The sequence below is a fragment of the Anser cygnoides genome, chromosome 20, assembly GCF_040182565.1.
Source record: "Anser cygnoides isolate HZ-2024a breed goose chromosome 20, Taihu_goose_T2T_genome, whole genome shotgun sequence".
NCBI classification, from domain to species: Eukaryota; Metazoa; Chordata; class Aves; order Anseriformes; family Anatidae; genus Anser; species Anser cygnoides.
In genome coordinates this window covers 11110321-11134340 of record NC_089892.1, presented here as the reverse complement: position 1 = coordinate 11134340, position 24020 = coordinate 11110321, and the positions used below count along the sequence as shown (strand labels likewise).

Sequence of the window (24020 nt, the reverse complement as noted above, 5' to 3'; positions counted from 1 at the left end):
GCACCCTGCGCGCCCGCGGTGCTCGCACACGTCAGGCCCCGGCCCCCCCTTTACGCGCACACAGCGCCGTGAGTACTTACTGCCTTGTGAGGCTCCTTCACCTGAGGCAGCTTCAGTGTCTGCAAAGAGAAAGAGCTGCACTTAGATCTGACAGCAGACTCTGCCCCACGTCTGAGATCACGCAGCCTCGCAGCTGCCCCAGCACCTTGACCGCTCGCTCGTCTCCAGCCGCGTTGCAGCACCCCACACAGCGGCACCCCACACAGCGGCACCCCACCACAGCGGCCCACGATGCCTGCAGGGGCTGCCACCACTCAAACTTTTTCTGCGCTGTCGCAGAAGCTTGGTTTTGAAGCAGGACGGCTACAAGGGTGCCCCTACCCCAACCCTGCACCCCAGGGAGCAGCCTGGACCCTGAGGAGCGAGCCCCAGCTCTGGCAGCCTGGAGCAGGCTTCACTGAGGTGCTGGGCGTAAGGGTCTGCCCGCCAGGGTCTGCCCGCCAGCTTGGCTCAGCCCGGCAGAGGTGCTCCATCCAGGGCCCTCTTGGGCCCCACAAGCAGCACCAGGTTGTAGGACAGTCACTGGCACGGCCTCGGCCCCCCTTGGAAAGCCCCTGCCATCACCCCTCTGCTCTCAGGCCAGCCTGGGTCGCAGCGGAGTAGGAGTAGGGGGCCGTGTATCTCAGGGCAGAGGGGTCGTGGCTGAGCTGTGCCTGGACTGACTGACACAACCTAATGATCCCAGCGTTATTCGTGGAGCTCATGATGATGCGTTTCATAATTTCTGCTGAAGGTTTGTAGAAATCGCTCATGTGCTTAATTCCTGGGCAAACGCTGTCAACCCAGGAAAGCAAATGGTGAACAACGCACCCAGCTCGGTCTCCCCTGGGAGATGCACAGCCGGCACTGCTGCCACTTCCCTGGAGACTGTGCCCCCTCCTCCAACAGCGACGGCAAGCCTCTGTGAGAGATGGGCCATGAGCCACAGGAATCCCCCTGGGGCTACTCCATCCTGCTTTACTGAAGACACATGTGAAAAGATGGGAGAGAAAGCCCCCTCCACTGCAGCACGTGTGACCGCAAGCAGCACACAGCAAAGATTACGTTCAAGCCCTAAATGAATGCAATGGGCAAAGCTGCAAGCTGGAAAACAAAACCCAATGTTACAAGTCAAGGATCGTAAATGATTAGGACTTCCAAGCCATTTTGAAGTGTTTCATATTCATCCTAAGCTGCATATACCGTATGTCACGTTATCTAATAACATAACTACATTTCAAAATATTCCGTATGTCTCTTGGAATCATGCTTGCATTACTCTGAAAACCACAGCTGTGGAATGTCACAGCATTTTTAAATTTAAAATTTGCAACCTTAAGTAATAAACACTGTTTGCATTTAATTTCCTTCTTGTTTCTTAAAAAGAATACAAATAAATGGCTGGGGATTTATGAATTTGTACATTTCTTCCTGATTAACCTGCCCGATTAGATCACTTTTCTAGGCAGCAAGATTAAAGAGTATGCAATTAATTTGGCACAATTTCATAAACTGAGGGGCCAGATTAGAAAGCCTCAGTATCATATGCAAAACCTCGAAAGTCAAACCCCTGTATTTTTCCACAGCTGCTACTTGTTTGAATTACCACCTATCACTCAAGGAGAAAGCTAGCTGTGGCACAATGGAGTTCTGCAAAATACTGTTCTGGCGTTCACAGACAATGACATAAATAGACCATAAAAGATATGTAGTATGCATGCACCAGACTATTTCTGTCATTTAAATAGCTTTTAAAAGTACTTTAGTTAAACATAACACGAATCAAGCAACACGCAAAGGTTTAAAGAGCAGCCATTTCTGTACTTTCTTAAGAAATGCTGTTACTCTTAGTCATAAGATAGACTAAAGGCTTCATGGGAAAAAAAAAAAAAGAAAAAGAAAAAGAAAAAAAAAAGAAAAAGAAAAAGAAAAAGAAAAAGAAAAAGAAAAAAAAACAACAACTAAAAATCCCCTAACAGCCCATTCTAAATCACCTTTGGGCTGAGACCAAGTAATTACAGCTTTAAACAAAAGACCAATTTCTGAGAAAGTTGCAAAAGTGAGAGTAGGGAGGTCAGCAGGAGAGCTGGAAAGTAAGCAAGTTAACTCCTGTGTCTCAAGTAACTTTCTGTATCTCCTATAAAAATCTGCCACAGAGTGTGAAATGCACATTAAAAAAAAATATAAAAAAAAATGCTTGGGATGCAGCACAGAGTGCGAAATGCCTGCCCCAAAAATCCTATGATTTTTCAGTAGCAGATAATCATACAAATGAAACCCAGGTTTCTTCAGCTCAAAACCACCATCTCTCCTCAAGAATGGTTATTTCTCTATTAATTTTCAACTTCTCACCTCAAAATTGTTTCAGTCACAGAACTGCTCCAACTCAACACTCCAAAAACATGCACGTAGGCAAAATGCTTTTTTCCACATTCACAGTTTGAATGAGCCATCTTCCTTTCCATATTTTTGGAACTAAGCAGAAACCATTCTTGCAAAACACCCACCCGAAACTCCAGAAGCTCTGAGAATTTTTCAGATCATCAAACAATTGGTTAAACTAGAAATTTCACCTGAAGTCAACAACCCTACCCTGACGGTGCTGTATCAGGCCCTGGGCTGGCACACCCATGTGGAAAGGTAACAGAGAGCTGGTCTGTTCTCAGGGAGGCACTGCAGCAACTAAATAATGTCAATAAATAATAAAGAAAAACAGCTCAAGCAAAATCATCTTTCAGCCCAGAAAAGCTTATCTGGAAACAGAGAACTTCCACCAATTATTACAGCGGAGGCGATATATCCTGCGAGGGTTAAACTTGAGTCTTGCTATTTTCTTTCATTTGCTTTCTGAAGAATTCTCCATTGGGTAAAAATCTTGCCTGCTTGGCCTCAGCCCAGAGGTTTTTTAATTTACTTTTTGAAAGTCTAATAAAGTAATTTCAGCCATTTCTGAGTTATCTAAAAGTGAAATAATTCTCCTCACTCAAACCATGCCGATGTTTTTTGCTGCTCATGTTGCTCAAATCCAACTGAACCGTACAAAACAAAACTTTCTAGCTGACTAATTCCTGAAGAGACTCCAAACCTTCCAATGACTTGAAAAGCCCCACGTAGCTAAACAAAAAGCACTGTAAGCAACACATTTCTGAGGCCTACGTTTCCTGTAGGTGACGCGGCAACGTTTGTCCATGCTGACAGCTGGGACAGTGCCCACCAGTGCAACCAGGAATTTGCAGCCTCTCTGCTCCGGCCCAGCTCCAGCAGCTCTGCAGGGGGAGGAAGGAGCCCTGGTCCCATGGGGCTGCACAACAGCTCACAAAGGAGCCTTTGAGCCCAACATTTATTTTTTTTTTTTTGCATTTTGGGGAGGCGCAGGGTAACAACCTTTTCACTTCTTTTCATTTCTTGCAATCTTTTCATTTCTTCCAAGATAATCTGTAGCGAGTAAATTTCTTACCTATGTACCTGACTCTTGGCAGAGTCAAAAGCTTCACGTGGGGTTCCCGTGCCTGCAACTGGGCTTTCAGAGCAAAGCAGAAAGGGAGCCTGCCCCTGCAAGGCAGCAGTTCTTTGGCAAACAGCTACCTCGACCCTTAGCACTTGCAAAGTACCAGGAGATCAATCGCTCCCTGAATTCCTCCAGCCAAGCAGAGCACCATAGAGAAGGCTCAATAAACTAAGAGAATGTCCAGTTTTTTATTAAGAAACCACCATTCCTGAAGGTAGATGAAGGAAAAAAAGTCAGTCTGAAGAAAGTCACTGTCAGCACAGCTTCTCTGCCATGGACATTGAGTGAGTAGGCAGGTGCACATAAAGAAAAATCTAGGAAATTTCTATTGAAAATGGTCGCTACAAAGAAGAATGTGATTTTTACTCTTTAAAGATGTCACCAAGTGACAGTCAACATGGAACTGAACAACTCAAAGGATGAGAACAAATTTAGGCCTTGTGTGGGCTAAACCAATGATCTGACGATTAAGGACAAAAAGGGAGAGGGTCAAAGACCCCATGCCTGCACCAGCCCCAAGCCCCAGGCTCCCCAGCTACTGCTGCTACCTCGATACCGGGCTGCACAAAACAGAGCTTAGAAACAACCCAGTGCTAAGCAAGGACAATTTGGGACCTTTCAACCTCCCCTCCTGGGAACAGCACTTGTGTCACTGACTGAGGACAGCAGGACTGGCTATAGAGATGCTTTTTCATTTGTTCTGTCCCAAAGTAATTGTGTTGATCAGGTTTGAACCTTTCTCCTCATCCACGACAGGAAACAGCTGATGATCCCACTGGATCACCAGCTCTGTCCCTCTGCAGGGCCTACCCAAATCCCATTAGTGACTAGCAACGACACAAGAAAGCAAAAAGCAGCGGGGCTGTTCAAGAGGAAGGGGGATATCCTTCAATGCCTAACAAAAAGTAGTTATTTCTGCTTGAGGACCCAAAAAGCCCTGGAAGAAAGCACCCAAGGAGAAGAAAAGCAGCCTGAGCTTGCTCCAGCTATTTTGACGCTGAGCTGGAGAGCTGATCCTGCATCAGCCAAACCCTCAGGCAAAGGCCTGGTACTGGGTGTCTGACACGTGGCGGTGGCTGATGCTCAGAAAAACCATCAGGCAAAGAGGGAATGCCAAGTCCTGCCACCGCTCATTCCTTGCCCGGCCAAAATGAAAAGATGAAAAGGTCCAGGATCTGCGTTTCTGGCAGCTGACGATTGCACAGAATAGGCCAAGGGAGCTCAACTCATGGTACTTCGAGGACAAGTAGAACTAAAAGAGCTGGCTTGCCAGTGCTTTGGGGTTTCATCCAAAACGTGGACTGCACATTCACAGGGAGAATATGGAGAGAGAAGAACCACACCCTTAGTGATAACCAGAAGGTTATCTCATATTTGTTATGGTGGACAATACCAGCCACTGCTTCTACATAAAACCTTAGGTACTTGTTGCAATAAAAGCATCTTCCAACAAAATTTCTTTAAGTCCTGCAGTCTTCTGCTATTTCCAGCATTGTTGCTGGTTCAGCTGTGTCTGACTCTCACTGGATAACAGGACACAGAGCTTTCCTCCCTATAGGCCTTCTTTTTTATTATTATTTTTGACGTATACATGACGTGCATATTCAATGGCATATTATTTGTCTGCAGACAGGTACACTTCTGAACTGCTTAAGAAGCTAGTTCGGGGTCTGTTTCTGGGAGAATCACATTTACAGAGTTGCATCAAGTTTTCAATTGGATTTGTTGTTGACTAGTATACAAGAATAAATATCTCATTTTGATTTTTATTGTCTTAAGGCAATTTAAATGCACTTTAAATGTTACCACTGCATGCATCAATTTACAGCAAGATAAAACAACACTTTCTAAGTTTTACATATATAAATTGTGCTTCTCCAGTGCTGACATGAAAATTACTAATAAATTTCCACATACAAAAATTTGAAAATTTCCATCTTCTGTAGCTACACATTAAAAAGACTTTGGAAGCAAAAGGCAAAGCAATGTCTCCACTGAGTTTGTGGTAAACCTACAGATATCAATTGTACGTGTGTATGGTGATGAATCGAGACCATTTGATGCATACCTTAATTTCATTTGCAATATAAATAAATATATAAATACAAGTAAATTGAATCACACAATAGCAGCTGATCTCATACGAATGCAGCTCCTACAAATTCCTGTTGCAGTAAGGATCCCACAGTGCTTGTTGGAGAGAAGTAAAATAAAAGCAATCCTTGTCCCAGATTTAAATATTGCAATCATTATTATAAAATTATTGCAATGCTGTGAGGCAACAGTAAAGCCCTCTGTATGTCAGCAAACTATTAGAATCACAGAATCATGGAATGGTTTGGGTTGGAAGGGACCTTAAAGCCCATCCTGTTCCAACCCCCATCGTGGGCAGGGACCCCTCCCACCAGCCCAGGCTGCCCCCAGCCCCATCCAGCCTGGCCTTGGGCACTGCCAGGGATGGGGCACCCACAGCTCCTCTGGGCAGCCTGGGCCAGGGCCTCACCGCCCTCATGAGTAAAGAATTTCTTCCTCGTGTCTAATCTAAACCTACCCTCTTTAAATTTAAAGCCATTACCCCTTGCCCTATCACTCCGCTCCCTGCAAAGAGTCCCCCCCCTAGCTTTCCTGCAGCCCCCTTTAGGCACTGGAAGGACGCTGTAAGGTCAGCCCGGAGCCTTCTCTTCTCCAGGCTGAACAACCCCAGCTCCCTCAGCCTGTCTCCATAGGAGAGGTGCTCCAACCCCTTGATCATCCTTGTGACCTCCTCTGGACCTGTTCCAACAGCTCCATGGCCAGGGGATTTCCCTGGCCCAGGTGCAGGACCTTGCACTTGGCCTTGTTGAACTCCATGAAGTTGGCACAGGCCCACCTCTCTGGCCCATCCAGGTCCCTCTGGATGGCATCCCTTCCCTGCAGCATGTCAACCGCACCACACAGCCTGGTGTCATCTGCAAACCTGCTTGCTGAGGGTGCACTCAATTCATGTCACTAATGAAAGTATTAAACAGTACTGGTCCCAGTACAGACCTCTGAGGGACACCTCTCATAACTGGTCTTCATCTGCACATTGAACCTTTCACCACAGCTCTCTAGATGAAGCCATCCAGCCAATTCCTTACCCACCAAATAGTCCACCCATCAAATCCGTGTCTCTCCAATTTAGAGATATGGATGTTGTGTGGGACTGTATCAAAGGCTTTGGGCAAGTCCAGGTAGATGACATCAGTTGCTCTTCCCTTGTCCACCAATGCTGTCAATCTGTCATAAAAGGCCACCAAGCTAGTCAGGCACAATTCGCCCTTAGCGAAGCCATGCAGGATGTCTCCATCACCTGTTTTCCAAGTCCCTAAGCATGGCTTCCAGGAAGATCTGCTCCATGATCTTCCCGGGCAAAGAGCTGAGGCTGACCAGTCTGTAGTTCCCTGCATCCTCCTTTTCACCCTTTCTCAAAATGGGGGTTATGCTTCTCCTCCGGTCACTGGGGACTTCCCCTGACTGCCACAACTTTTCAAATATGATGGAGAGTGGCTTAGCAACTTCACCTGCCAGTTCCCTCAGGATTCGGTATGTCCCAGGAACCATATTCAGGTTCTTCAGATAGTCACAAAACTGATGTTCTCCTACAGTGGGTGGGACAGTTGCCACTCACTATTATTTTATGGATTTTTTTCTTCAACTGCAGAGCGAAGCTAGCTTGTAGCAGTTATTTAAAGGACCTCTAGGAGCTTTGTTGGCATTTAGAAAGAAAGACCAGTATCAAAAACCAATTATGCATCTATCTGAGGATACAGAAGAAGCTCTATGATGTTAAACAGCACACAAGAACTATGCAACCATGCAATTAAAGGATTTATTATGTGACTGTAGACTCTGAGAAGTTTCAGATGCATGTTTGCTTTTCAGCTGTGCATTTGCTGACTTCTGAGAGTTTAAGCATTTAAGATTTAACACTGCATTAGCATTCATTATTCCTGGATTTTCAGTTTTCATTGGGAGATTCCCTGATGTGGCTTCAGACATTCCAGTCAATTGCTTAATGGAAGACCAAGTGCACTAATATTGCTAGTGACAAATGAGGAGTTATTGCAGATGCTCCTACAAGTCTGACACACTTCAGTGCTTAACTCAGGTGGAAGAAAATAAAAACACTGAAAGGCTTGTGATCTAGTTTCAAGTCCCTATGGTTTTGTTATTTTAGATACGTATTTCTCCAAATTATACATGCTACGTTAATTGTACAAAACAGCCAAGCAAAACTTCCCCATTTCTGCAATTAAGTAACTTGAAATTAGCCAGACTTACAGAAAATTCAGGAAAAAGAAAATCACTTCTGACTAAGCACATGAAATTTCATGCAAACAATACATTTGGAAAGTGACCTCAGCAGGGGCCCAGGGATGATTTCAAGTATCATTTTATGTTTAGCATGAAAACACAGAAGCATACCACTGCCAGCATAAAGTGAGATGCACAGGTTAGCAGCCTGTACTGTGGACATCCATAAATAGTAACGAACATCAGCACCTGATGCGTTTTACTGTGTGTAATCCTTTTCCATGAATAAAAACAACCCTCTGCACAGGTATGAACATCCTGAAGTCCCGGATTTTGCCTGAACTTTTTGCCTTGATCTGTAACTGTCCTCCACCCATACACAGCAGGGGTGGATTATAACACCTCGGGCAGGTGCCTACACTGCCTGGGGCTGGCACATGATTTCATCTGCCAGGAGAGACTTAGTGATTTGCAGCTCTCCCAACACACAGCAATGCCCCAAATAGCCCCGTGCAGTAAATACTGCAGTTATCCTACTGCACCAAGCACAGCGGCTGGTCACAACTTCAGGAGGAATACTGCTGGAGTGGAGAGCCAAAGAAATCAGAGAGCCACAAAGATTATCCTACAAACAGGCTACCCAAAAGAAGCACTAGTGATGGACAAAGAAGTGGCAGAGCAATCTTCAAAGCCTTCCCCAAAATATTCCCTGAGCTTGAATGTTACCCCAGGATTCCCAAATATTTGAGCAGGAGAGAGATACCTCTATGCGCTCGCACATGGGTCTGGAAACAGTTGTAATACTTGTATTTCTTCCCACATATTCCACACTCATAAGATCCTGAAAAACAAGACAGAAAAGTATACAACGCCATATTAGATCAGGAAAAACAGCCTCACCATATACTTATCCATAAACCACGGACAAAAAAAATGCAGTTTGCAGCAAAGTAATTTTTGGAAGATTCATGGAGATAAATGCAGGAAATCACTATCCAGACTCTATTCGTTTTTCAGCCTTATTTAAGATTCCTTAGCATATTACCCTGAACTTACATTTTCAGTATATCTTTATAAATTTGCTAACATGAAAGGGCCACTCTCAAAATAGCCTGACTTATAATTTTATAATAATGACTAATATTTCCTATGGACAGAAATAACCTTGAATCACTTTTCAGTAAGTTCTAGTATATGGGAAAAAAGCTTTTCAACTGAAAAAAGAAGGCAGTATGTTATCTTGAGGCAAGTAGTTTTCAAAATTTCTCAAGAAATGCACAATGTACAAATTTCTCAGGAAACCCACAGAGATTTGGTAAATATCCACCCAGAGGAAACCAAATAGATACAAATAGAACTTTTGACCTTTTTAAGGAAAATCACATGACCACAGTAGTCTCTCTTCTCAATTTGTGTATCTAATTCCAGAAAACACACATCTGCAAAGAGTCATTTGAAATGAAACCAGAGAAACAGAGCTGGGAGAATCATTTGTAATGATGAAATTATGCAATGAATTTAGCCTCTTCTGTTTATTGGACAGGCAGACAAAAATTTCCTCAGATTTGTTATTTAAGACGATTCAACCTTTTTTTCCCACTCCATCTTGGCAAACAGGCTATAAATTAGACTTTCAAGCTCTCACTTGCAAAATGTATTGCATTTGTTAGCTGCCCATCAGGTAAGTAATAGATTCTATACGTCCTATCTGGTAGAGCAAGGGCAGCACTCACTGGAAGAGGAGGTGGGAGAAGACAGGGCTGAGGATTCTTTAGTGTGAACGGAGCATTTCCTTTCCACGGACATGCATGCAACCTTGGAAAAATCTTTTCCTGATCATGCGAAACAGCAAAACTCAAGGATGAGCCACAAACAGGAACACAGCATTCACACACGTCCAAATAAACACTCCCAAACATCACATTACAGCAATACTTACCATGTGTTACTCTTGAGTAAGGTCTTTCCAGGAACAAAATCAAACGTTTTTTGAACACACTATACCCACATTCTTTCTTCTCCATGTCCTATTGCTTACAGCTTCTGAAGAAAACAACCCTCCTTCCATCTCACAGCCGTGCTGAATTCCCTGCCCATCACTGTTAGCATCACTTGGGGCTGTCTTTTGAGCTCGGGAGGATACTTTGTCACTGATGCTCATACGGGCAATTCGCTATAGCCCGAACACAGGAGAACACATCTGGAAAAACACTCTAAAATACTGACACTGTAGTCAGTTGACTATGATCTGCTCCACAGCCTCTTATATCGTACCTAGCCGCATTTCCTGTATACAGATACATATAGTGGGACAGTCATCACCCACAGCCACTCCACTCAGGTTATCCTAAGTGAAATCCTGGATACCAGCAAGTCAGCAGCATCTGCCAGCCCTCATTGTCCATGCTCAAAGACTGATGAAATTGATCGCCAACCTCCACAGGTCTTTTCTGAAAACTATTCCAGCTAGAGTCCCAAAGCAAGCATGGCCAGAAGATGAGTGCGCTCCTGATCACTTGGTCCCTTCCAACCCGTAACCTTGTGCAATGCCTGTGGTTCAGCTGTACCACCAGCAAACTGAGACTGATGCCCACCCATGCCCCTAAAACAGTGCTGCGCACACACAGAGCACTGCAAAAAATAAAAATAAAAACAGATAAAAACCAATTAGGGGCTCTGGGCTGATTTCCCCTCCTCCCCCCCCATTTCTTGTATTTCTCCCCTCCTCTGCAGGTGGTCTAAGCCACATAAATGCATTTGCTTGTGCAGAAGTTCTTCAGGAAGAACATAAGCCATACAAGTGATTGCATAGCGTCTTCCCTTGCCAGTACAGAACCAAACTGGCACTGCTGCCCTGCACAATGGGCTCTGCCCAGGAAGCAAGGGCAGGAGCTGATGGCAGGACAGAGCCCAGCGCATCTCATGGCGAGCGCTTTGCTCCCCATATCCCCTGTGACCCAGGTCTCACATGCAATGTGGGGGAGGCTGGAGCCAGCTTTGCCAGGGGCACCTCTACCCGCCTCCTGCGTGCAGGTGGCTGAGCACTGCCCCACGGGGACTGTGAGACAGCCCAACAGCCCCAGCTGCGTACGCAGCACACCATGGTGGGGTCAGAGGCACAGATCCCACTGTGAGAGAAAGGAGGGAGTGTTTGCCACAGTAAACGTGTTGTTAGAGTGGAGTAGAGATGAAGTGAAAAAAAAATCACATGCTAAGGCTCTGCAGAGGACATGCTTGTGTTGCCTTGGGCAATGCCACTGTGGTCACGGCTTATTTCAGACCTCACCCACATCAGGATGTGCCATGCAGGTTAAAGCTGCTTGTAGTAGGTGAGAAGATGGGGAGGGTTTTTGGTTAGTTGGTGCACTCAGTTTGGCCAGACTTCTACTGAGCCTTGCAGATAGAATTTGGGCAACACACCCAGAGTGTCCAGAGCTTTCCCTTGCTCTCTTGTCCCTGATTAGACTTTCACACCCTTCCACCACATACCAGACGTGTATCTCAATACATGGTCAAAAATCCAGGTCCCTGAATATCGATTTCGTGTTTATCCAACAGGAGAGCCACGTTCCACTGCTTTTCCATCTAAATTGTGCAGAAAAAATCAGAAAAGAGCCCTTAAAGTGGATGCATTTCCAAAGGATAATGATAGCTGATGCCTATTAAAAATCTCTGTAGCCTCTGACATTTTGTTGCCAAGCCACAGGGACAGATGGCCTTGGAAATTTTTAAGGCTTTTGCAGCACTTATGTGGTTTAACTAAGGAGAATCCAAAGATCTCATGAATTATGTGTGCATAGCAGCTCAGCAACTGAGACATCAGCATCACGGTATGAATCAAGCATGTGCATGTTAGATTGATAGTCTCAAAGCAGAAGGATTCACTCTTCACTTTGTCTCAGAAACATTTCTGATTTAATGCATGACTTGAAAAATCCTCTCCAAAATACTTCTCATAAAGCCCGGACCAGACTTGGAGTTTAAATAGTCTTGTATAAAACTTCTCCTGATCAACTCACAGATAACTCAGTCCTTCAAAACACAAATACTGACCTGATGGTATTCCCAGCGTTAGAAAATCATCCACACCAGCCAAACAGTCTCCCTCCCCTTCTCTTGATTTACAGCGCCAATACCATTTTACTTTCCTCTCCTTTCTAGATCACTTCGCAGTGCGCTTCTTGGCCTTTCTTGCCCTCACAGCCCTGCCCTGAGAAACGCTGATGTGCTGGACCTCTTCAAATGGCCCTGGCCCAAGGCCAGCACATGAAGTGAGCAAGATAAAAAGGACAAAGGAGGAGGAGAGGAGACATCAGCTCTCTAAGCTGTGCCCTCCCAGACACGCCGGCGAGGAGACAGCAGCTCTGGGCCCGTGGGAGCCATCAGTCTATTGGCTTCCCTTGCTTGGGATGACCCAGGGGAACCCATGGGCCTTGTGAGACTCCTGCATAACAGCAGATCAAAAGGAATCACAGAACAACAGAATCACTGAATTGTAGGGGTTGGAAGGGACCTCAAGACATCACCAGGTCAGACCCCTCTGCCAAAGCAGGTTCCTTAGAGCGGGTTGCCCAGGTAGGCGTCCAGATGGGCCTTGAATATCTCCAGAGAAGGAGACTCCACAACCTCCCTGGGCAGCCTGTTCCAGTGCTCCATCACCCTCACCATGAAGAAGTTCTTTTGCATGTTGGTGCAGAACTTCCTGTGCTTATTTTATGGCCATTGCCCTTTGTCCTATCCCCACAAACCACTGAAAAGAGGTTGGCCAAACCCCTCCGTCTCCCACACTTCAGGTATTTGTAAACATTAATAAGATCCCTTCCCAGTCTTCTTTTCTCAAGGCTGAACAGACCCAGGTCTCTCAGCCTTTCCTCATAGGGAGGATGCTCCTGGCCCCATGTCATCTTTGTGGCCCTCCGCTGGACTCTTTCCAGGAGATCCCTGTCTTTTTTGTAATGGGAAGCCCAGAACTGGACACAGTACTCTAGGGGAGGCCTGACCAGGGCAGAGTAGAGGGGGAGGATCACCTCCCTTGACCTGCTGGCCATGCTCCTTTTAATGCATGCCAGGATCCCCTCGGCCTTCTTGGCCACCAGGGCACACTGCTGGCTCATGGCCAACCTGCCATCCGCTAGGATCCCCAGGTCCTTCTCCACAGAGCTCCTCTCCAGCAGGTCATCCCCCAGCCTGTACTGATACGTGCGGTTGTTCCTTCCCAGGTGCAGGACTCTACACTTGCTCCTGTACACTTACTCTTCCTCATTTGTTTCTTCCCTAAATTCCTTCACTCCTTCCACTGCCTGTGTGGGGGTCAAAAGGGCGTTCGAATGAATTTCATTAGCACCTGGATAATTAGGCACCTGCGGCCAGACAGCAACTTCCAGCAGAAAGCAGAACCAGAGAGCAGCCCTGTAGGGCTGAGAGCAAATGGGCCCAAACTCAGCAAAACACAAAAAAAGAGCACGTTTTGGGGGTCTGCCCCAGTCACCTCCAGATGCTGCCCCAGCTGCAGTCCAGGTGCAGCCCCTGGGACCCTCTTGCCCCAAACCAGACTCTCCAGAAGATTTTTGGGAAGTCACTTAGTTCACCCCATTCTTCAGGTTCTTATTTGTAACAGAAGGACTCTCTGTTTCTAAAGCAAGGGTATTATGAGGAGAAGAGGGTGGCGAAGTGGGAGAGGAGTGGGGGATGGAAGCCCCCGCTCTCTGTAGTGAGGGGTCTGAGGGTAAAAGCGAGGGGAAATGGAAATGTCAGGGTGTGGTTGGGCCTCGGGATGCAGGACCTATGCATCCTGCCAGGAATAATCATCCCAGAAGAAGAAAGGGTGCCTTCGTGAGGTGTTTGGACTAGAGGGAATGGCCTCAAGTTGTGCCAGGGGAGCTTCAGGTTGGAAATTAGGAGACATTTCTTCCCAGAAAGTCAGTCAGTCAATGCAGTCAGGCATTGGAACGGGTTGCCCAGGAAAGTGGTGGTGTCGCCATCCCTGGGGGTGTTTAAGGAAAGGTTGGACGTGGTGCTGAGGGACATGGCTTAGTGGGTGACACTGGTGGTAGGGTGATGGTTGGACCAGATGATCTTGGAGGTGTTTTCCGACCTTAATGTTTCTGTGATTCTGTGTTACACTGATGTGAGACTAGAGCCTGAGCTGGAAAGCATCATGTGGAACATGTGGAACAAGGTCTTACCAGGCTGCAATTTGCAAGGTCCTGCAGTTTTGCCACCTAACCTAACCCATCAAAGTGGCTTAAAAGAAAGCTGGAGAGAGACTCTGTCAGGGAGTGTAGCCATGGAACCAGGAATAATGGCTTTGAACAAATGGAGGGGAGATTTAGCTTGGGTGTGACGTGAGGTAGAAATTCCTCACTCAGAGCACAAAGCGCATGTGGGAATTAGGCCTGAAGATGCACCTTGCTTCTGTTCTTTTCTGTAAAGTAATTTTAATTACCTAAAAAACAGTGTTAAAAATAAACCCAGGGCACAGGATGGGAGGTGCAGGGCAGTCCCTGTGGTCAAGGGGCAGCCTTTCCCTCTGGCAAGCCAAATGGCCCGGGGGAGCCAGCCCCAGAAAAGGGGCCCTCAGCCCCCCAACCCTCCTCCTTCTTCCATCTTCCAGGCCGCTCCCAACACAGCCGCCTTTGGCCACGCATGGGCCACTGCATCGCAGAGGCTTGCTGAGGTCACAGTGGCCACCAGTGCCCCGCATGTGCTGCGGGCCCTATAAAACAGGCCCCCCTGCAGCTGGCCCACCACTCGCTCAGCGACTAGGTCCTCTGACAGCCGGCGTACGCGGCAGGAAGGAGACTAGAAGCGGCACGGCGAGAAGCAGCCCTGCTTGGTGTGCGAGGACAACAATGCCGTCCAAAGAAGCACCAAGAAGGAATGCAGCTAACAAGAAGAGAAGTGTCATGGGCGGAGGGATAGCGCCGGCAGCACAAGAGACACCAGTGCTCGAGAGACCTCTGGCGTGCAGCCCACACACACATACAAGCGGTACCACTGGTACCACAACGATGCGGGGAACAGGCCGCCCCCTCTAACATCCAGCGACAGGGGGCCTGGGCCTTCCCGTAGGCGCAACGGTGGCGTGGGGCAAGATCAGGAGCATCAGGCAGACAGCCGTGGGGAGCAGAGGCGTGCCCATAGTCCGGAACGGAGCGTGGGACCCAGCCATGGCTGGAAAACAGATGGCAGCATTGAACCCATGCGTGAAAATCAAGCTAGCAGTGGCATGGGACCTCAGGGTGGAACTGGATGACCCCCTGGTTCGGCACCCTGGCCTGAAAACATTCGGGATGGAAGGCATCCTGTTTGGGCAGTCCCGGGCAAAGACTGGCTTATCCTTCTGCCAAACACTGTGGAGCCCATGGAGACGAATCCACCAGAAGATGTGGAGGAACAAATGGAAGTGGATCCATCTCCACCAGAACAGACTTGGGACTACCGCAGCATGTCGTTGCTCTCTTCCATCCGAGATCACCAACAGTGTCGCAGGAGTGCCCGGCCAGCTCCCTGCTCGATGCTCAGGCTCCATCCCAAGCATTAGCTTGGAGCCACCAAACACCACGGACATCCCGCAGGCTTACCTGCAAGATGTCCCGGCAATAAAGAAATCTGTTGCCAATTCTCAGGGGTTGTGTGAGTGCTTCTTTCCCATCCCCCAGCCCTTGTGCGAGAGGTGGCATCCCTTCTGCACAGAGCCTCGAGGAAGAGCACAAGAGAGGACCCAGCTCCCTTCGGGCTGCTGCGCTGGGGTGACAGGAGGAGTCCCCAAGGGCCACCATACACATTGAACATTTGTGAAAATAGACTGAGGGGTGAGAACAGTAGTGTGTAAGCAATTATAGGTGGCTGATGAGTAGGTTCATAGACCTTCCTCTTCCTCTTGATCTTGTTGATGAGTTCCTTGCTTATCCACACAGGTCTCATGCCTCCCTACCCTGATTTCCTACTCTTAGGGATGCACTGATCCTGAGCTTGGAAGAAGTGCTGTTTAAATGTTGCCGAGCTCTCACAACCACCCTTGCCTTCTAGCAATCTTGCCCATGAGATAACCCTAAGTAGGTCTCAGGAGAGGTCGAAGTTGGCTCTCCGAAAGTCCAGGGTAGCAATCCTACTTTTTGCCTTACTTCTTCCACCAAGTTCCATCTTGAACTCCACCATCTCATGGATCGCTGCATCCCAGCGCAGCATTACAAAAGCTGTAGCAGTCCAAAAACTCAAACATCAGCAGAGCCGTGGCACTTCCCGCTCATCCACCGCAGGGCTTGAAACAGAGTTTGGTGTAGACCAGAGCTCAGGGGGAAACACGGGAACTTGCAGCCAAACAGCAGGCAGCATGCACACAGCCTAATCTGATGAAAGCCCTACAAGAGCATAACCGCAACCGAGCTGGGAATCCCTGTCAGTAAACTGCTGAAAGTTACAGATGTGTGAAAATGGCGGGGCCCTGCAGGAGACGTGGCTCAGAAAAGAGGCACAGATCTTCTAACGCACGCTGCGGCCCAGCCCTGACGCCAAGCCCGCAGAGAGCTCTGTCACCTGCAGCCACGTGGGCTCTGCCGCCGCAGGCACCGCGGCCCCGGCTCAGGCGAGACATCCCCTGTGCTGCCCACCGTGCCCACTGCACCATGAAACCACAGTCTGGGGGGCAGCCTTCCCATTCCCATGGAAACGATGGGGATTCATTTACCTCCAGTTCTCTACTTCATCCCACAACATGAATTACTATAAAAAATAACCCTTTTTGACACCTTCTCAGCTTCTCTGACGAAGGGGAATAAAACCCTACCGAGGCCTTGCCCTTCTGCATGGCTGAAGTGATTTAGACACAGGGCTACCAGAATTGCAAGAAAGGCTCCATGAGAACACCTCCTGGAAGCACCGGCGAGCAGCAGCAGAGCACGTGGAGCCTCTGCTCCGGAGCTGGGCAGCACCAGTGCCCTCGGCTGCCTGCAACCTTGGGCTGCCTCAGAGCAGCAGCCGAAATCACCGGCGCAGCAGCAGGCACGGGGCTTTTCCCCTGTGAGTTCCGCAAATGGCTGCAGCCATAGAAATAGTGCCTGCCTGTGGTTTCTGCGGGGGGTGGACGGGACCAGAAGAATTGACTGAGAGCCAGTTCCAAGAAACCACAAGGAACTGATATCTGGGCACCACGGTCGGTCCACACAGAGCACAGTATTTGGTGGCCAAACAGAAAAGTTATTCAGAGCCACCTCCCCAACAAACAAGAATTATGCGAGTGGCTGGATGAATAGGGGCACTTACAGGGCTCTTTGCACAAAGGAATCGGCCACTAACTGCCAATCGCCTCAGGACCAAGTTGCCTTTAAAGAAACCCAGCACGAGGCTATAAAATAACAAATGCGATGCACATTTGATTTCAAGAAGCAATTCCAGATAGAAGTTTTCCAGTTTACTTTCTAAAGCTCTCAACTACCACTTGTTAGCTAGTAAAGAACCCTCTCTGTCCCTCACCCCATGGGGAGGAAATCATGTTCCCCTCACCCCAGCCTGTCCCCAACACCCTCGATATGTGACATGTTGGTGTGCATCCAAGCTAGCCAACAGCAAAACCCCACTCCCCACTTTGCATGACAATCTAGTCAACCTTAGCTGGAAACCACATTCTCAGGAGGCGCCACCTGCAGAGCCCAGCCAGCAGGAGGAGGGGAAGGGGGTCCTACGTGACAGGGGCCCAGGTCCCCTCGGCAAGGGCTGGCGACCACAGCTGGAAGAGAAGCTCCTATTGCCTCTGCTCAGCAGCCATCCCCGGGGATACCTCTGTGTTTCAGGGTTGCCCATGCAGTCTCCAACTTCTCAAGAGCTGTGGAGACGCAAAAAAAACCTGAAAATACACAGAGTGTTTCCTCCAAAGTAGAAGGTTTTTAAGTTGAAGCCAGTTATGGACTTGGGCTTTCCCCAAATGTTTTAAACTTTCATAAATAGCAGTGACCTCCCACCCTGCCTTTCCTAGTGGCTGTCCTGCTGGTGAAGGGAAGACAAGCAGGACCACAATGCTTCCAAGACAGTCCCCAGCTAACAACATCCTCCAGGGTTTCTTTCCAACAGCATGAACAGCAATCAAGCAAAAATCAGGAGAAAATCTAACATCAGTGGCCCTTTTCTTTCCCCCTGCAAGACAAACCAACCCCAAGAGCAACATCAGGCAGCTCAAATTAGCTTTCTCCCTAGCCCCTTGAAGGAAACATCATCCCACCTCTCTCTCTTCTTCGTATCAGCAACCACCCTCGCTCTCAGTCACTGCTCGGCACCTGGGACCTGCTCCATGTCGCAGCGATGGAGGAGACGCTTTAGCCAGAGCAGAGGCTCCCCCAGGGCCCCACAGAAAGGCCCTTCTCTGGAGCCGGAGAGGACAGTCTGATGTTCACAGCAAAAAAGAAAACTTTCTCATCGCAACTTCACAGCTCTAGGTGGGGTGGGGATAGGAAATACTGTTTTGGAAGTGGCGCACCGCAGCCAGCTCAAAGTCAAAATTATTCCGAAATGTTACTAGCAAACAGAAAAGCAAACAAACAGCAACCCGTAAAACTGTTTCTAAGCTAAATCTAATTATTTACAGGAAACATCTACTTTCATCAAAGCAACTTCCCTCAAAACATTTAAACTTTTTCTCAAGCTTTTTTCCTGGTTTCCTCTATGCTGGGCAGCCCTGGGTTCACCAAGAATTTTGCATGACTGATGGACATGTGATTTAACTCTTCAGAAGAGGTGATAATCTTTCTCTTAAAGTTACCCTTATCTTGGTTGAGTCTTTAGGAGTGACCAGATGCAAACAGATAGCAGCAGTTAAAGAAAGTCACTAATCCTGAGCTAGGCCCCCGGGAGCAACGTGCACCTCGCTCTGGTCTGTCCAGCAGAGCCGAGGCGCCAGGAGCAGCTCTGGGGCACACTGACCCACAGCTTACCGAGCGTCTGCTGGTTGCGAACCCCACCGATCACCACGCAGATCTCTGCTGGCACGTCTCCTGGCCCATCTTTTATGTTCTTCTTCGAATCTTTGGCGTCATCCTGCCAGATCACCTCTTCGATGTAGTCATCTGGTACCTCTGTTTTCACCTTCACCTCAGTCATCATTCCAGCCTCTTCACTGGGTGAGGACTGAGATGTCACCGAATCGGAGCCCTCTGCTTTTGGGCTCCGTGGGCTCCTCTTCAAACACTCCCTAAATGGGGGGAAAAGAAGAGAAACCATGAATTCTCATTTTCAAGCACTCACTTTTAATGGGTGGGAATTCAGTAAAGATATTTTTGTTTAATGCAATTACTTTAAAATGTGGCTTATTTTAAAATATGGTTAGGTATGGGTGTTGGTCATATAAATAAACAATAATTACATAATAGTAAACAACTAAAACCAGACAAAAGTAGTAAAACCACTTGCCAGTAATGAAAATAACCTTAATCATCACTAACAGCAGTATCAGTCAAAACCAGCCCTATTCAGTGAGCAGGAGCACAGAACTTCAGCTGGCTCCTAAAAGGTCAAGGACGACAACTCCAGCAGTCCCAACGACGACTATCATGCCAAAAGTAGTCCACACATGCAGAGGAAACATCATTTGCTCCTGACATTTTTAATTTGGAGCTATCTCTGCCCCTGTGCATTCCTCTGTGCATTAATCTACTGTTGCATCCTCTCTTAACCCTTCAAAGCAACCTAACTCTCATCCTGTGGTATTCGTATGGCCTTATTTAACATATACAGTGATGATCAGAGATGATACAGAGTAATGATCATACAGTATGATAGTAACATCTAGGGAGGCTATTAATTTATGGGCAGATGCAAGTATTAAAGGTGACAGGGAAAGTGTGGTGGGCAGGAAAAGATGGAGGAGGAAAGGATTTAGGAGCAGATGAACGAAATAGTGAGAAAACTCAGAATTAATGGAAGAAAAGAATCAAAATAAAATACATAAATTCCCAAACCCCCTAAGTGGAGGAAGGAACCTGGACAACCCAAAGCTGCATGGCAACACCAGCAAAATTCAAATGTGCTGAGGTGGCAAAAGACAGAGGGATTTAGAGCACATCAGACAAGGACCAAGTACTAACCCAGTGTAGCTCCTTTTCCAAATGCACCATCCCATCATTCTTTATGGGCTCCCTGTTTTCAAGACTGACTATTAATAAATTCCAACATGCAATGCAAAAACAAAATAATTGCTGGTTCAGTCTGCGCAGAAATCAGAAGAACTAAATATATAACTATATTGTAGATTACACAGAACATGAGATTTTAAAAAGTATGTGACGTATTTAGAGTCATATTAACACTGGGAACAGCCAGCAGTGTTTGAAAAAGTTATAAGCGGAAGTAATAGACAAAATTAAGTGAAAAATAGGCTGAACTTATGGGAGCTATTAGACCATGCAATGGCAAAAAAAGAAGGAAATCCCATTGCTTGGAACATCATAGGAAGTCAGAACAAAGCATAAATTAACATGTTATAAAACTAACTCCTGCGACGCTTTCAGATTCTGGTTATGAAGCTGGAAGACAAATCCAAATGCTGCAACTGAAGGAGAAGGCGCTCAGCGGGTAAGCCTGGGAGGCTGGAGATGAGAGGAGCAGATGAAGGAAGAGAACAATCTTTTGCAGTAATTACTGCACAACCTCCTACACAGACACGTAGCTGCTATTTCAGAATGGGTCAATCACATCGTATCACCAGATATGTTATTATTCATCCCTTCATTCTCATTATGGAATGAAATGTGCAATTAATAGCCCCTAAACAGAGAGAATTAGCCTTGACCTGCCTCCCCACTCATGCCCATCCTCCTCACACATGCTTCCCCCCATGCTCCCAAAATCATCCAGGGCTTTTACAAGTGAGAAAGATGAATTAAGACAGAGAAAACGTGGTTGAAAATTGGAAGTTCTTTATGGTAATATTATTGGACGTCCAAGAAGGTCCATCAATCTCACCAGACAGAAACATGGCTGAGTGCCCGCTCCAAAGCCGAAGCAAAGGCAGCAGCCAGGAGTGAGAGTGAAAAGGGTGGGATCAATTGTAAATCAATCAGACCAGGAAGGTGTGAAATGCAAAACACTGATAAAGGCAGCAAAAGCCATGGGTTCTGGGGAAGAAAATCCCCCCCTTAATGGGGGAAGGGGAGGAAGACCAAAATCAAAGCACTACAATTCTCGTTGTTAGGCAGAAAGGTAAAAGCAGTCAGTAAAAGCTGGCTTTGACCTAAAATGAAGGCGAAATGGCTCAGTTATTGATGGCACAGCAACCTGTACTTGCCAATCCCGGACAGAACAACATAAAAATCAATGCAGGAGCCAAGTGATGTGGAATTAAAAGCTTATACAGCTAGCAGTGAGACTAAGCATAGTGCTTTCTGAGCAGATCATAAGTTTGGTGGGAATAACAGAGATCTTCTGATGGTGCCCAGCTTTATGTCACATTCAGACAAAATTTATCGGCAGTACATGGCCCAGAGAGAGCAACAGGCCACGTGCTGTAAGGCAAAACGCTGTCCTCAACCTGTAGTGCTCCTGAGCAGAGTTATTTCCACAGGGCTTCCCAAGTGGTTGATTTGAGACAGATTTATTCATTGTGCTCTGGAATTAAATTTAATATCATCGCTGCCAAAATTTACTGCTGACTGAAGGAGGTGTGGGGGATGGAGAGCAATGAGTGTGAAAGGGATGCCAAAACTGGTGATCCCAGTCGCTCTGTCAACTGGACCTGCAGAAGCCGAGTAGTTGCAGTGTAGCAAAATGTGTCCAGGTGCGTGGTGCCCCCATGGACATGAGTCCAATGCTCACCCACAGCCCCCCAGGCAGGTCGCTTCGCAGCCACGGAGCCACGCTCTGGCCAAAAGGACTAACGCGACTTCTGGATACACACGCGTGAGAGCAGAAAGATGTAACATGGAGGTGCTTTTCTCTTTGCACAAAGCTGCGGCAAAGCCAGCTCCAGTGCGCTGCAGACAGGCTGAGCACCCTCGTTTTTAAAAGGTGATTAGCGAAGCTGGAGAGGGTTCAAAAAGAGGCACTCAAATGGTTCAAGACTGGGAAAAAATGCTTTATGACTTTATGAGACCAAACAACTTCATGCTGCTTCTCATGCCAAAAGGAAGACTGAGAGATGATTTGATTGCAGCGTATTATAATCTTCATGGGGAGAAAATACTGTCTTTCCTTAATTTGGCAGGGAAAAGTAGAGAGAGAGCTCATCACTGGAAGCTGGAACCAGTTGAAATGAGGCATAAAATGTGAGCACTGATGGTGGTCCACTGGAACAACCATTTTCCAAAGGATGTGCTCAGGCAGAACAAAACTCTCAAAGGCTCCAAAACCCAGGGCATCTGCATCTGGCCAGCCCCAGGTTAAGGGGCTCGGTACACATGTGCCGGCCAGAGGCACAGAGGTGCCCGACTTGGTGGCCAGAAGCTGCAGGAAGATGTAAGCGAGTAGACCAGACCGATGGACTCTCTGAAACTTTGCTCCTGACACTCACTGACTTTCTGGATCCATCTCTGCCAAGAAAGTAACTTCCCCGTTGGGAAGTCTGCTCTTAGCTGGGACCTAAATCTGCAAGTATTAATTAAAAGCAATCCATTCCTCTGACATTGCCCCATATGTTACAATCCTGATCAGATACTCAGTGTAGAGGACACCAGCCCAAAATGTTTCTGCAACTATCTTCTGCATGCTTTTGGAGCATGGAAGCACTGAAAGGAGCCCACAGGTCCTCTCAAAAATAATAATAATTTTAAAAAAACAGCGCCACTGGATTGTCAGAATTGAGACCCTCTCTGTCTTCTGACACTTTCTAGGAGCAATGAGAGCAGCAGCTAGCAGATGTACCCAGGTGTCAGGGAAGTGAACCTACAGCCCCCAGTGCTTCCCGTCGAGCACCCCGGCATCGCCTGCACGGTGACCCAGCGGTGAGGTCTATGCACAGCCACGTCCCGCTCACATCCCACATCTAGGGAGAGAAGGGAATAAATGATGAACACTAACTACAAGAGATTTTTTTTCAGTATATATATATACTCCCACCTCTGCTGCCACAGCCCCAGGACACACATTCACCTCCAGCACCCCGAGGTGCCAGTGTTTTACTGCACAAGCCAGATCCCATTTCAGAGCACTGAGGGCCCCAGCACCCAGACTACAGAAGCCAAAATGCAGAGAATGCCACCCCAAACACAAGCACGCTGCAGGGAAATGCTGTGTTGCGCTTCCCTTGTTGAGCTGCATGTGGCTGGAATTAGTCCCACGCCCCCTGACAGCAAATTTATCTTCTTCATGACTGTTGCTGTTTTGCTTAAGAAGGAAGAGCTGTGTTCTTCTATTACTCTTATCATTTCTTATCTCGCAGATATTTTCTAGCTCCTGGCTGATGCCAAGCTTTAGCCAAGCTTCAGCTGCAGGCTCACCCCAGCTGAATGTCCACAGGAGCACAATGGTTTTGCAAAATACCTTCACATAAATGTAACTGAAGGGCTTCCTCAGAACGGAAGGTCATGCCCAGTGATCCATGTGGGATCCACCTTGACAGGAAGGAGGCACAAGTTGTGTAGGTGGTCTGGAGATCCACTGAGTTGGCTTAGTCATCAACATGGTCTTCTGAATCCATCTCCCAGCATTTAGCCACCAGCGCAGCAGGAGGCCGTGGGCTGCACTGGAAAAAGAAACAGGGCCATGGTGCTACTTCATCCAACCATCCTACACCCAACAGCGCAGCACTGAAACCACTGGGCTCAGGCCTGAGCTCTCAGACAGCTCACTTGGTGCCTCCACTGGGGGCTACGCAGCTTTGGAGAGAGATGAGGAGGCACCAATGGTGGAAGATGGCTTTCCTGGCAAGCACTGGCCCCATCCGTGGAGGCCCCTTTCTTCTGCTCCCATGTGAAATTCAGCCAGTGCTCCTGTGACTAGAGCAAAACTAGGATCAGTCCAGGCTTCTTGGGTCTGAGGTGATATCACGAAGAACTGAATGTAATTGTCTCCAGAGTCCAGGGGAAGGAGGGCTGAAGATCCACGTGGGACAGCAGTTTGAAACCTCCTGTTGTGGCTGGAAAAAACACTACCAACACCTCACAGCAAACTGGTAGAGAAAAAAGAGAAGACATTGGAAAACTTCAGATAGGATGGAGAGGGGGAGTACTGCAGGTCTGTGAGGAGCCAAAGAGACATGACCCAGTAAAGCATAATT

General features: G+C 47.5%; 1 protein-coding gene across 14 annotated transcripts in view; it reads right to left on the bottom strand.

Moving 5' to 3' along the window:
* ZNF618 (zinc finger protein 618) overlaps nucleotides 1-24020 on the bottom strand; it is a 167347-nt gene that overhangs the window by 62050 nt on the left and 81277 nt on the right. For 12 of the 14 annotated variants that reach the window (XM_048056958.2, XM_066980938.1, XM_066980945.1 and 9 more), the window contains 3 exons: nucleotides 18748-19004; nucleotides 8586-8663; nucleotides 81-119 (listed from right to left, as the gene is read on the bottom strand). In XM_048056958.2, coding sequence (XP_047912915.1) covers nucleotides 81-119; nucleotides 8586-8663; nucleotides 18748-19004 — 374 coding nt within the window. The remainder of the gene's footprint in view (nucleotides 1-80; nucleotides 120-8585; nucleotides 8664-18747; nucleotides 19005-24020) is intronic. The other 2 variants (XM_066980941.1, XM_066980944.1) reach the window with 1 other exon arrangement.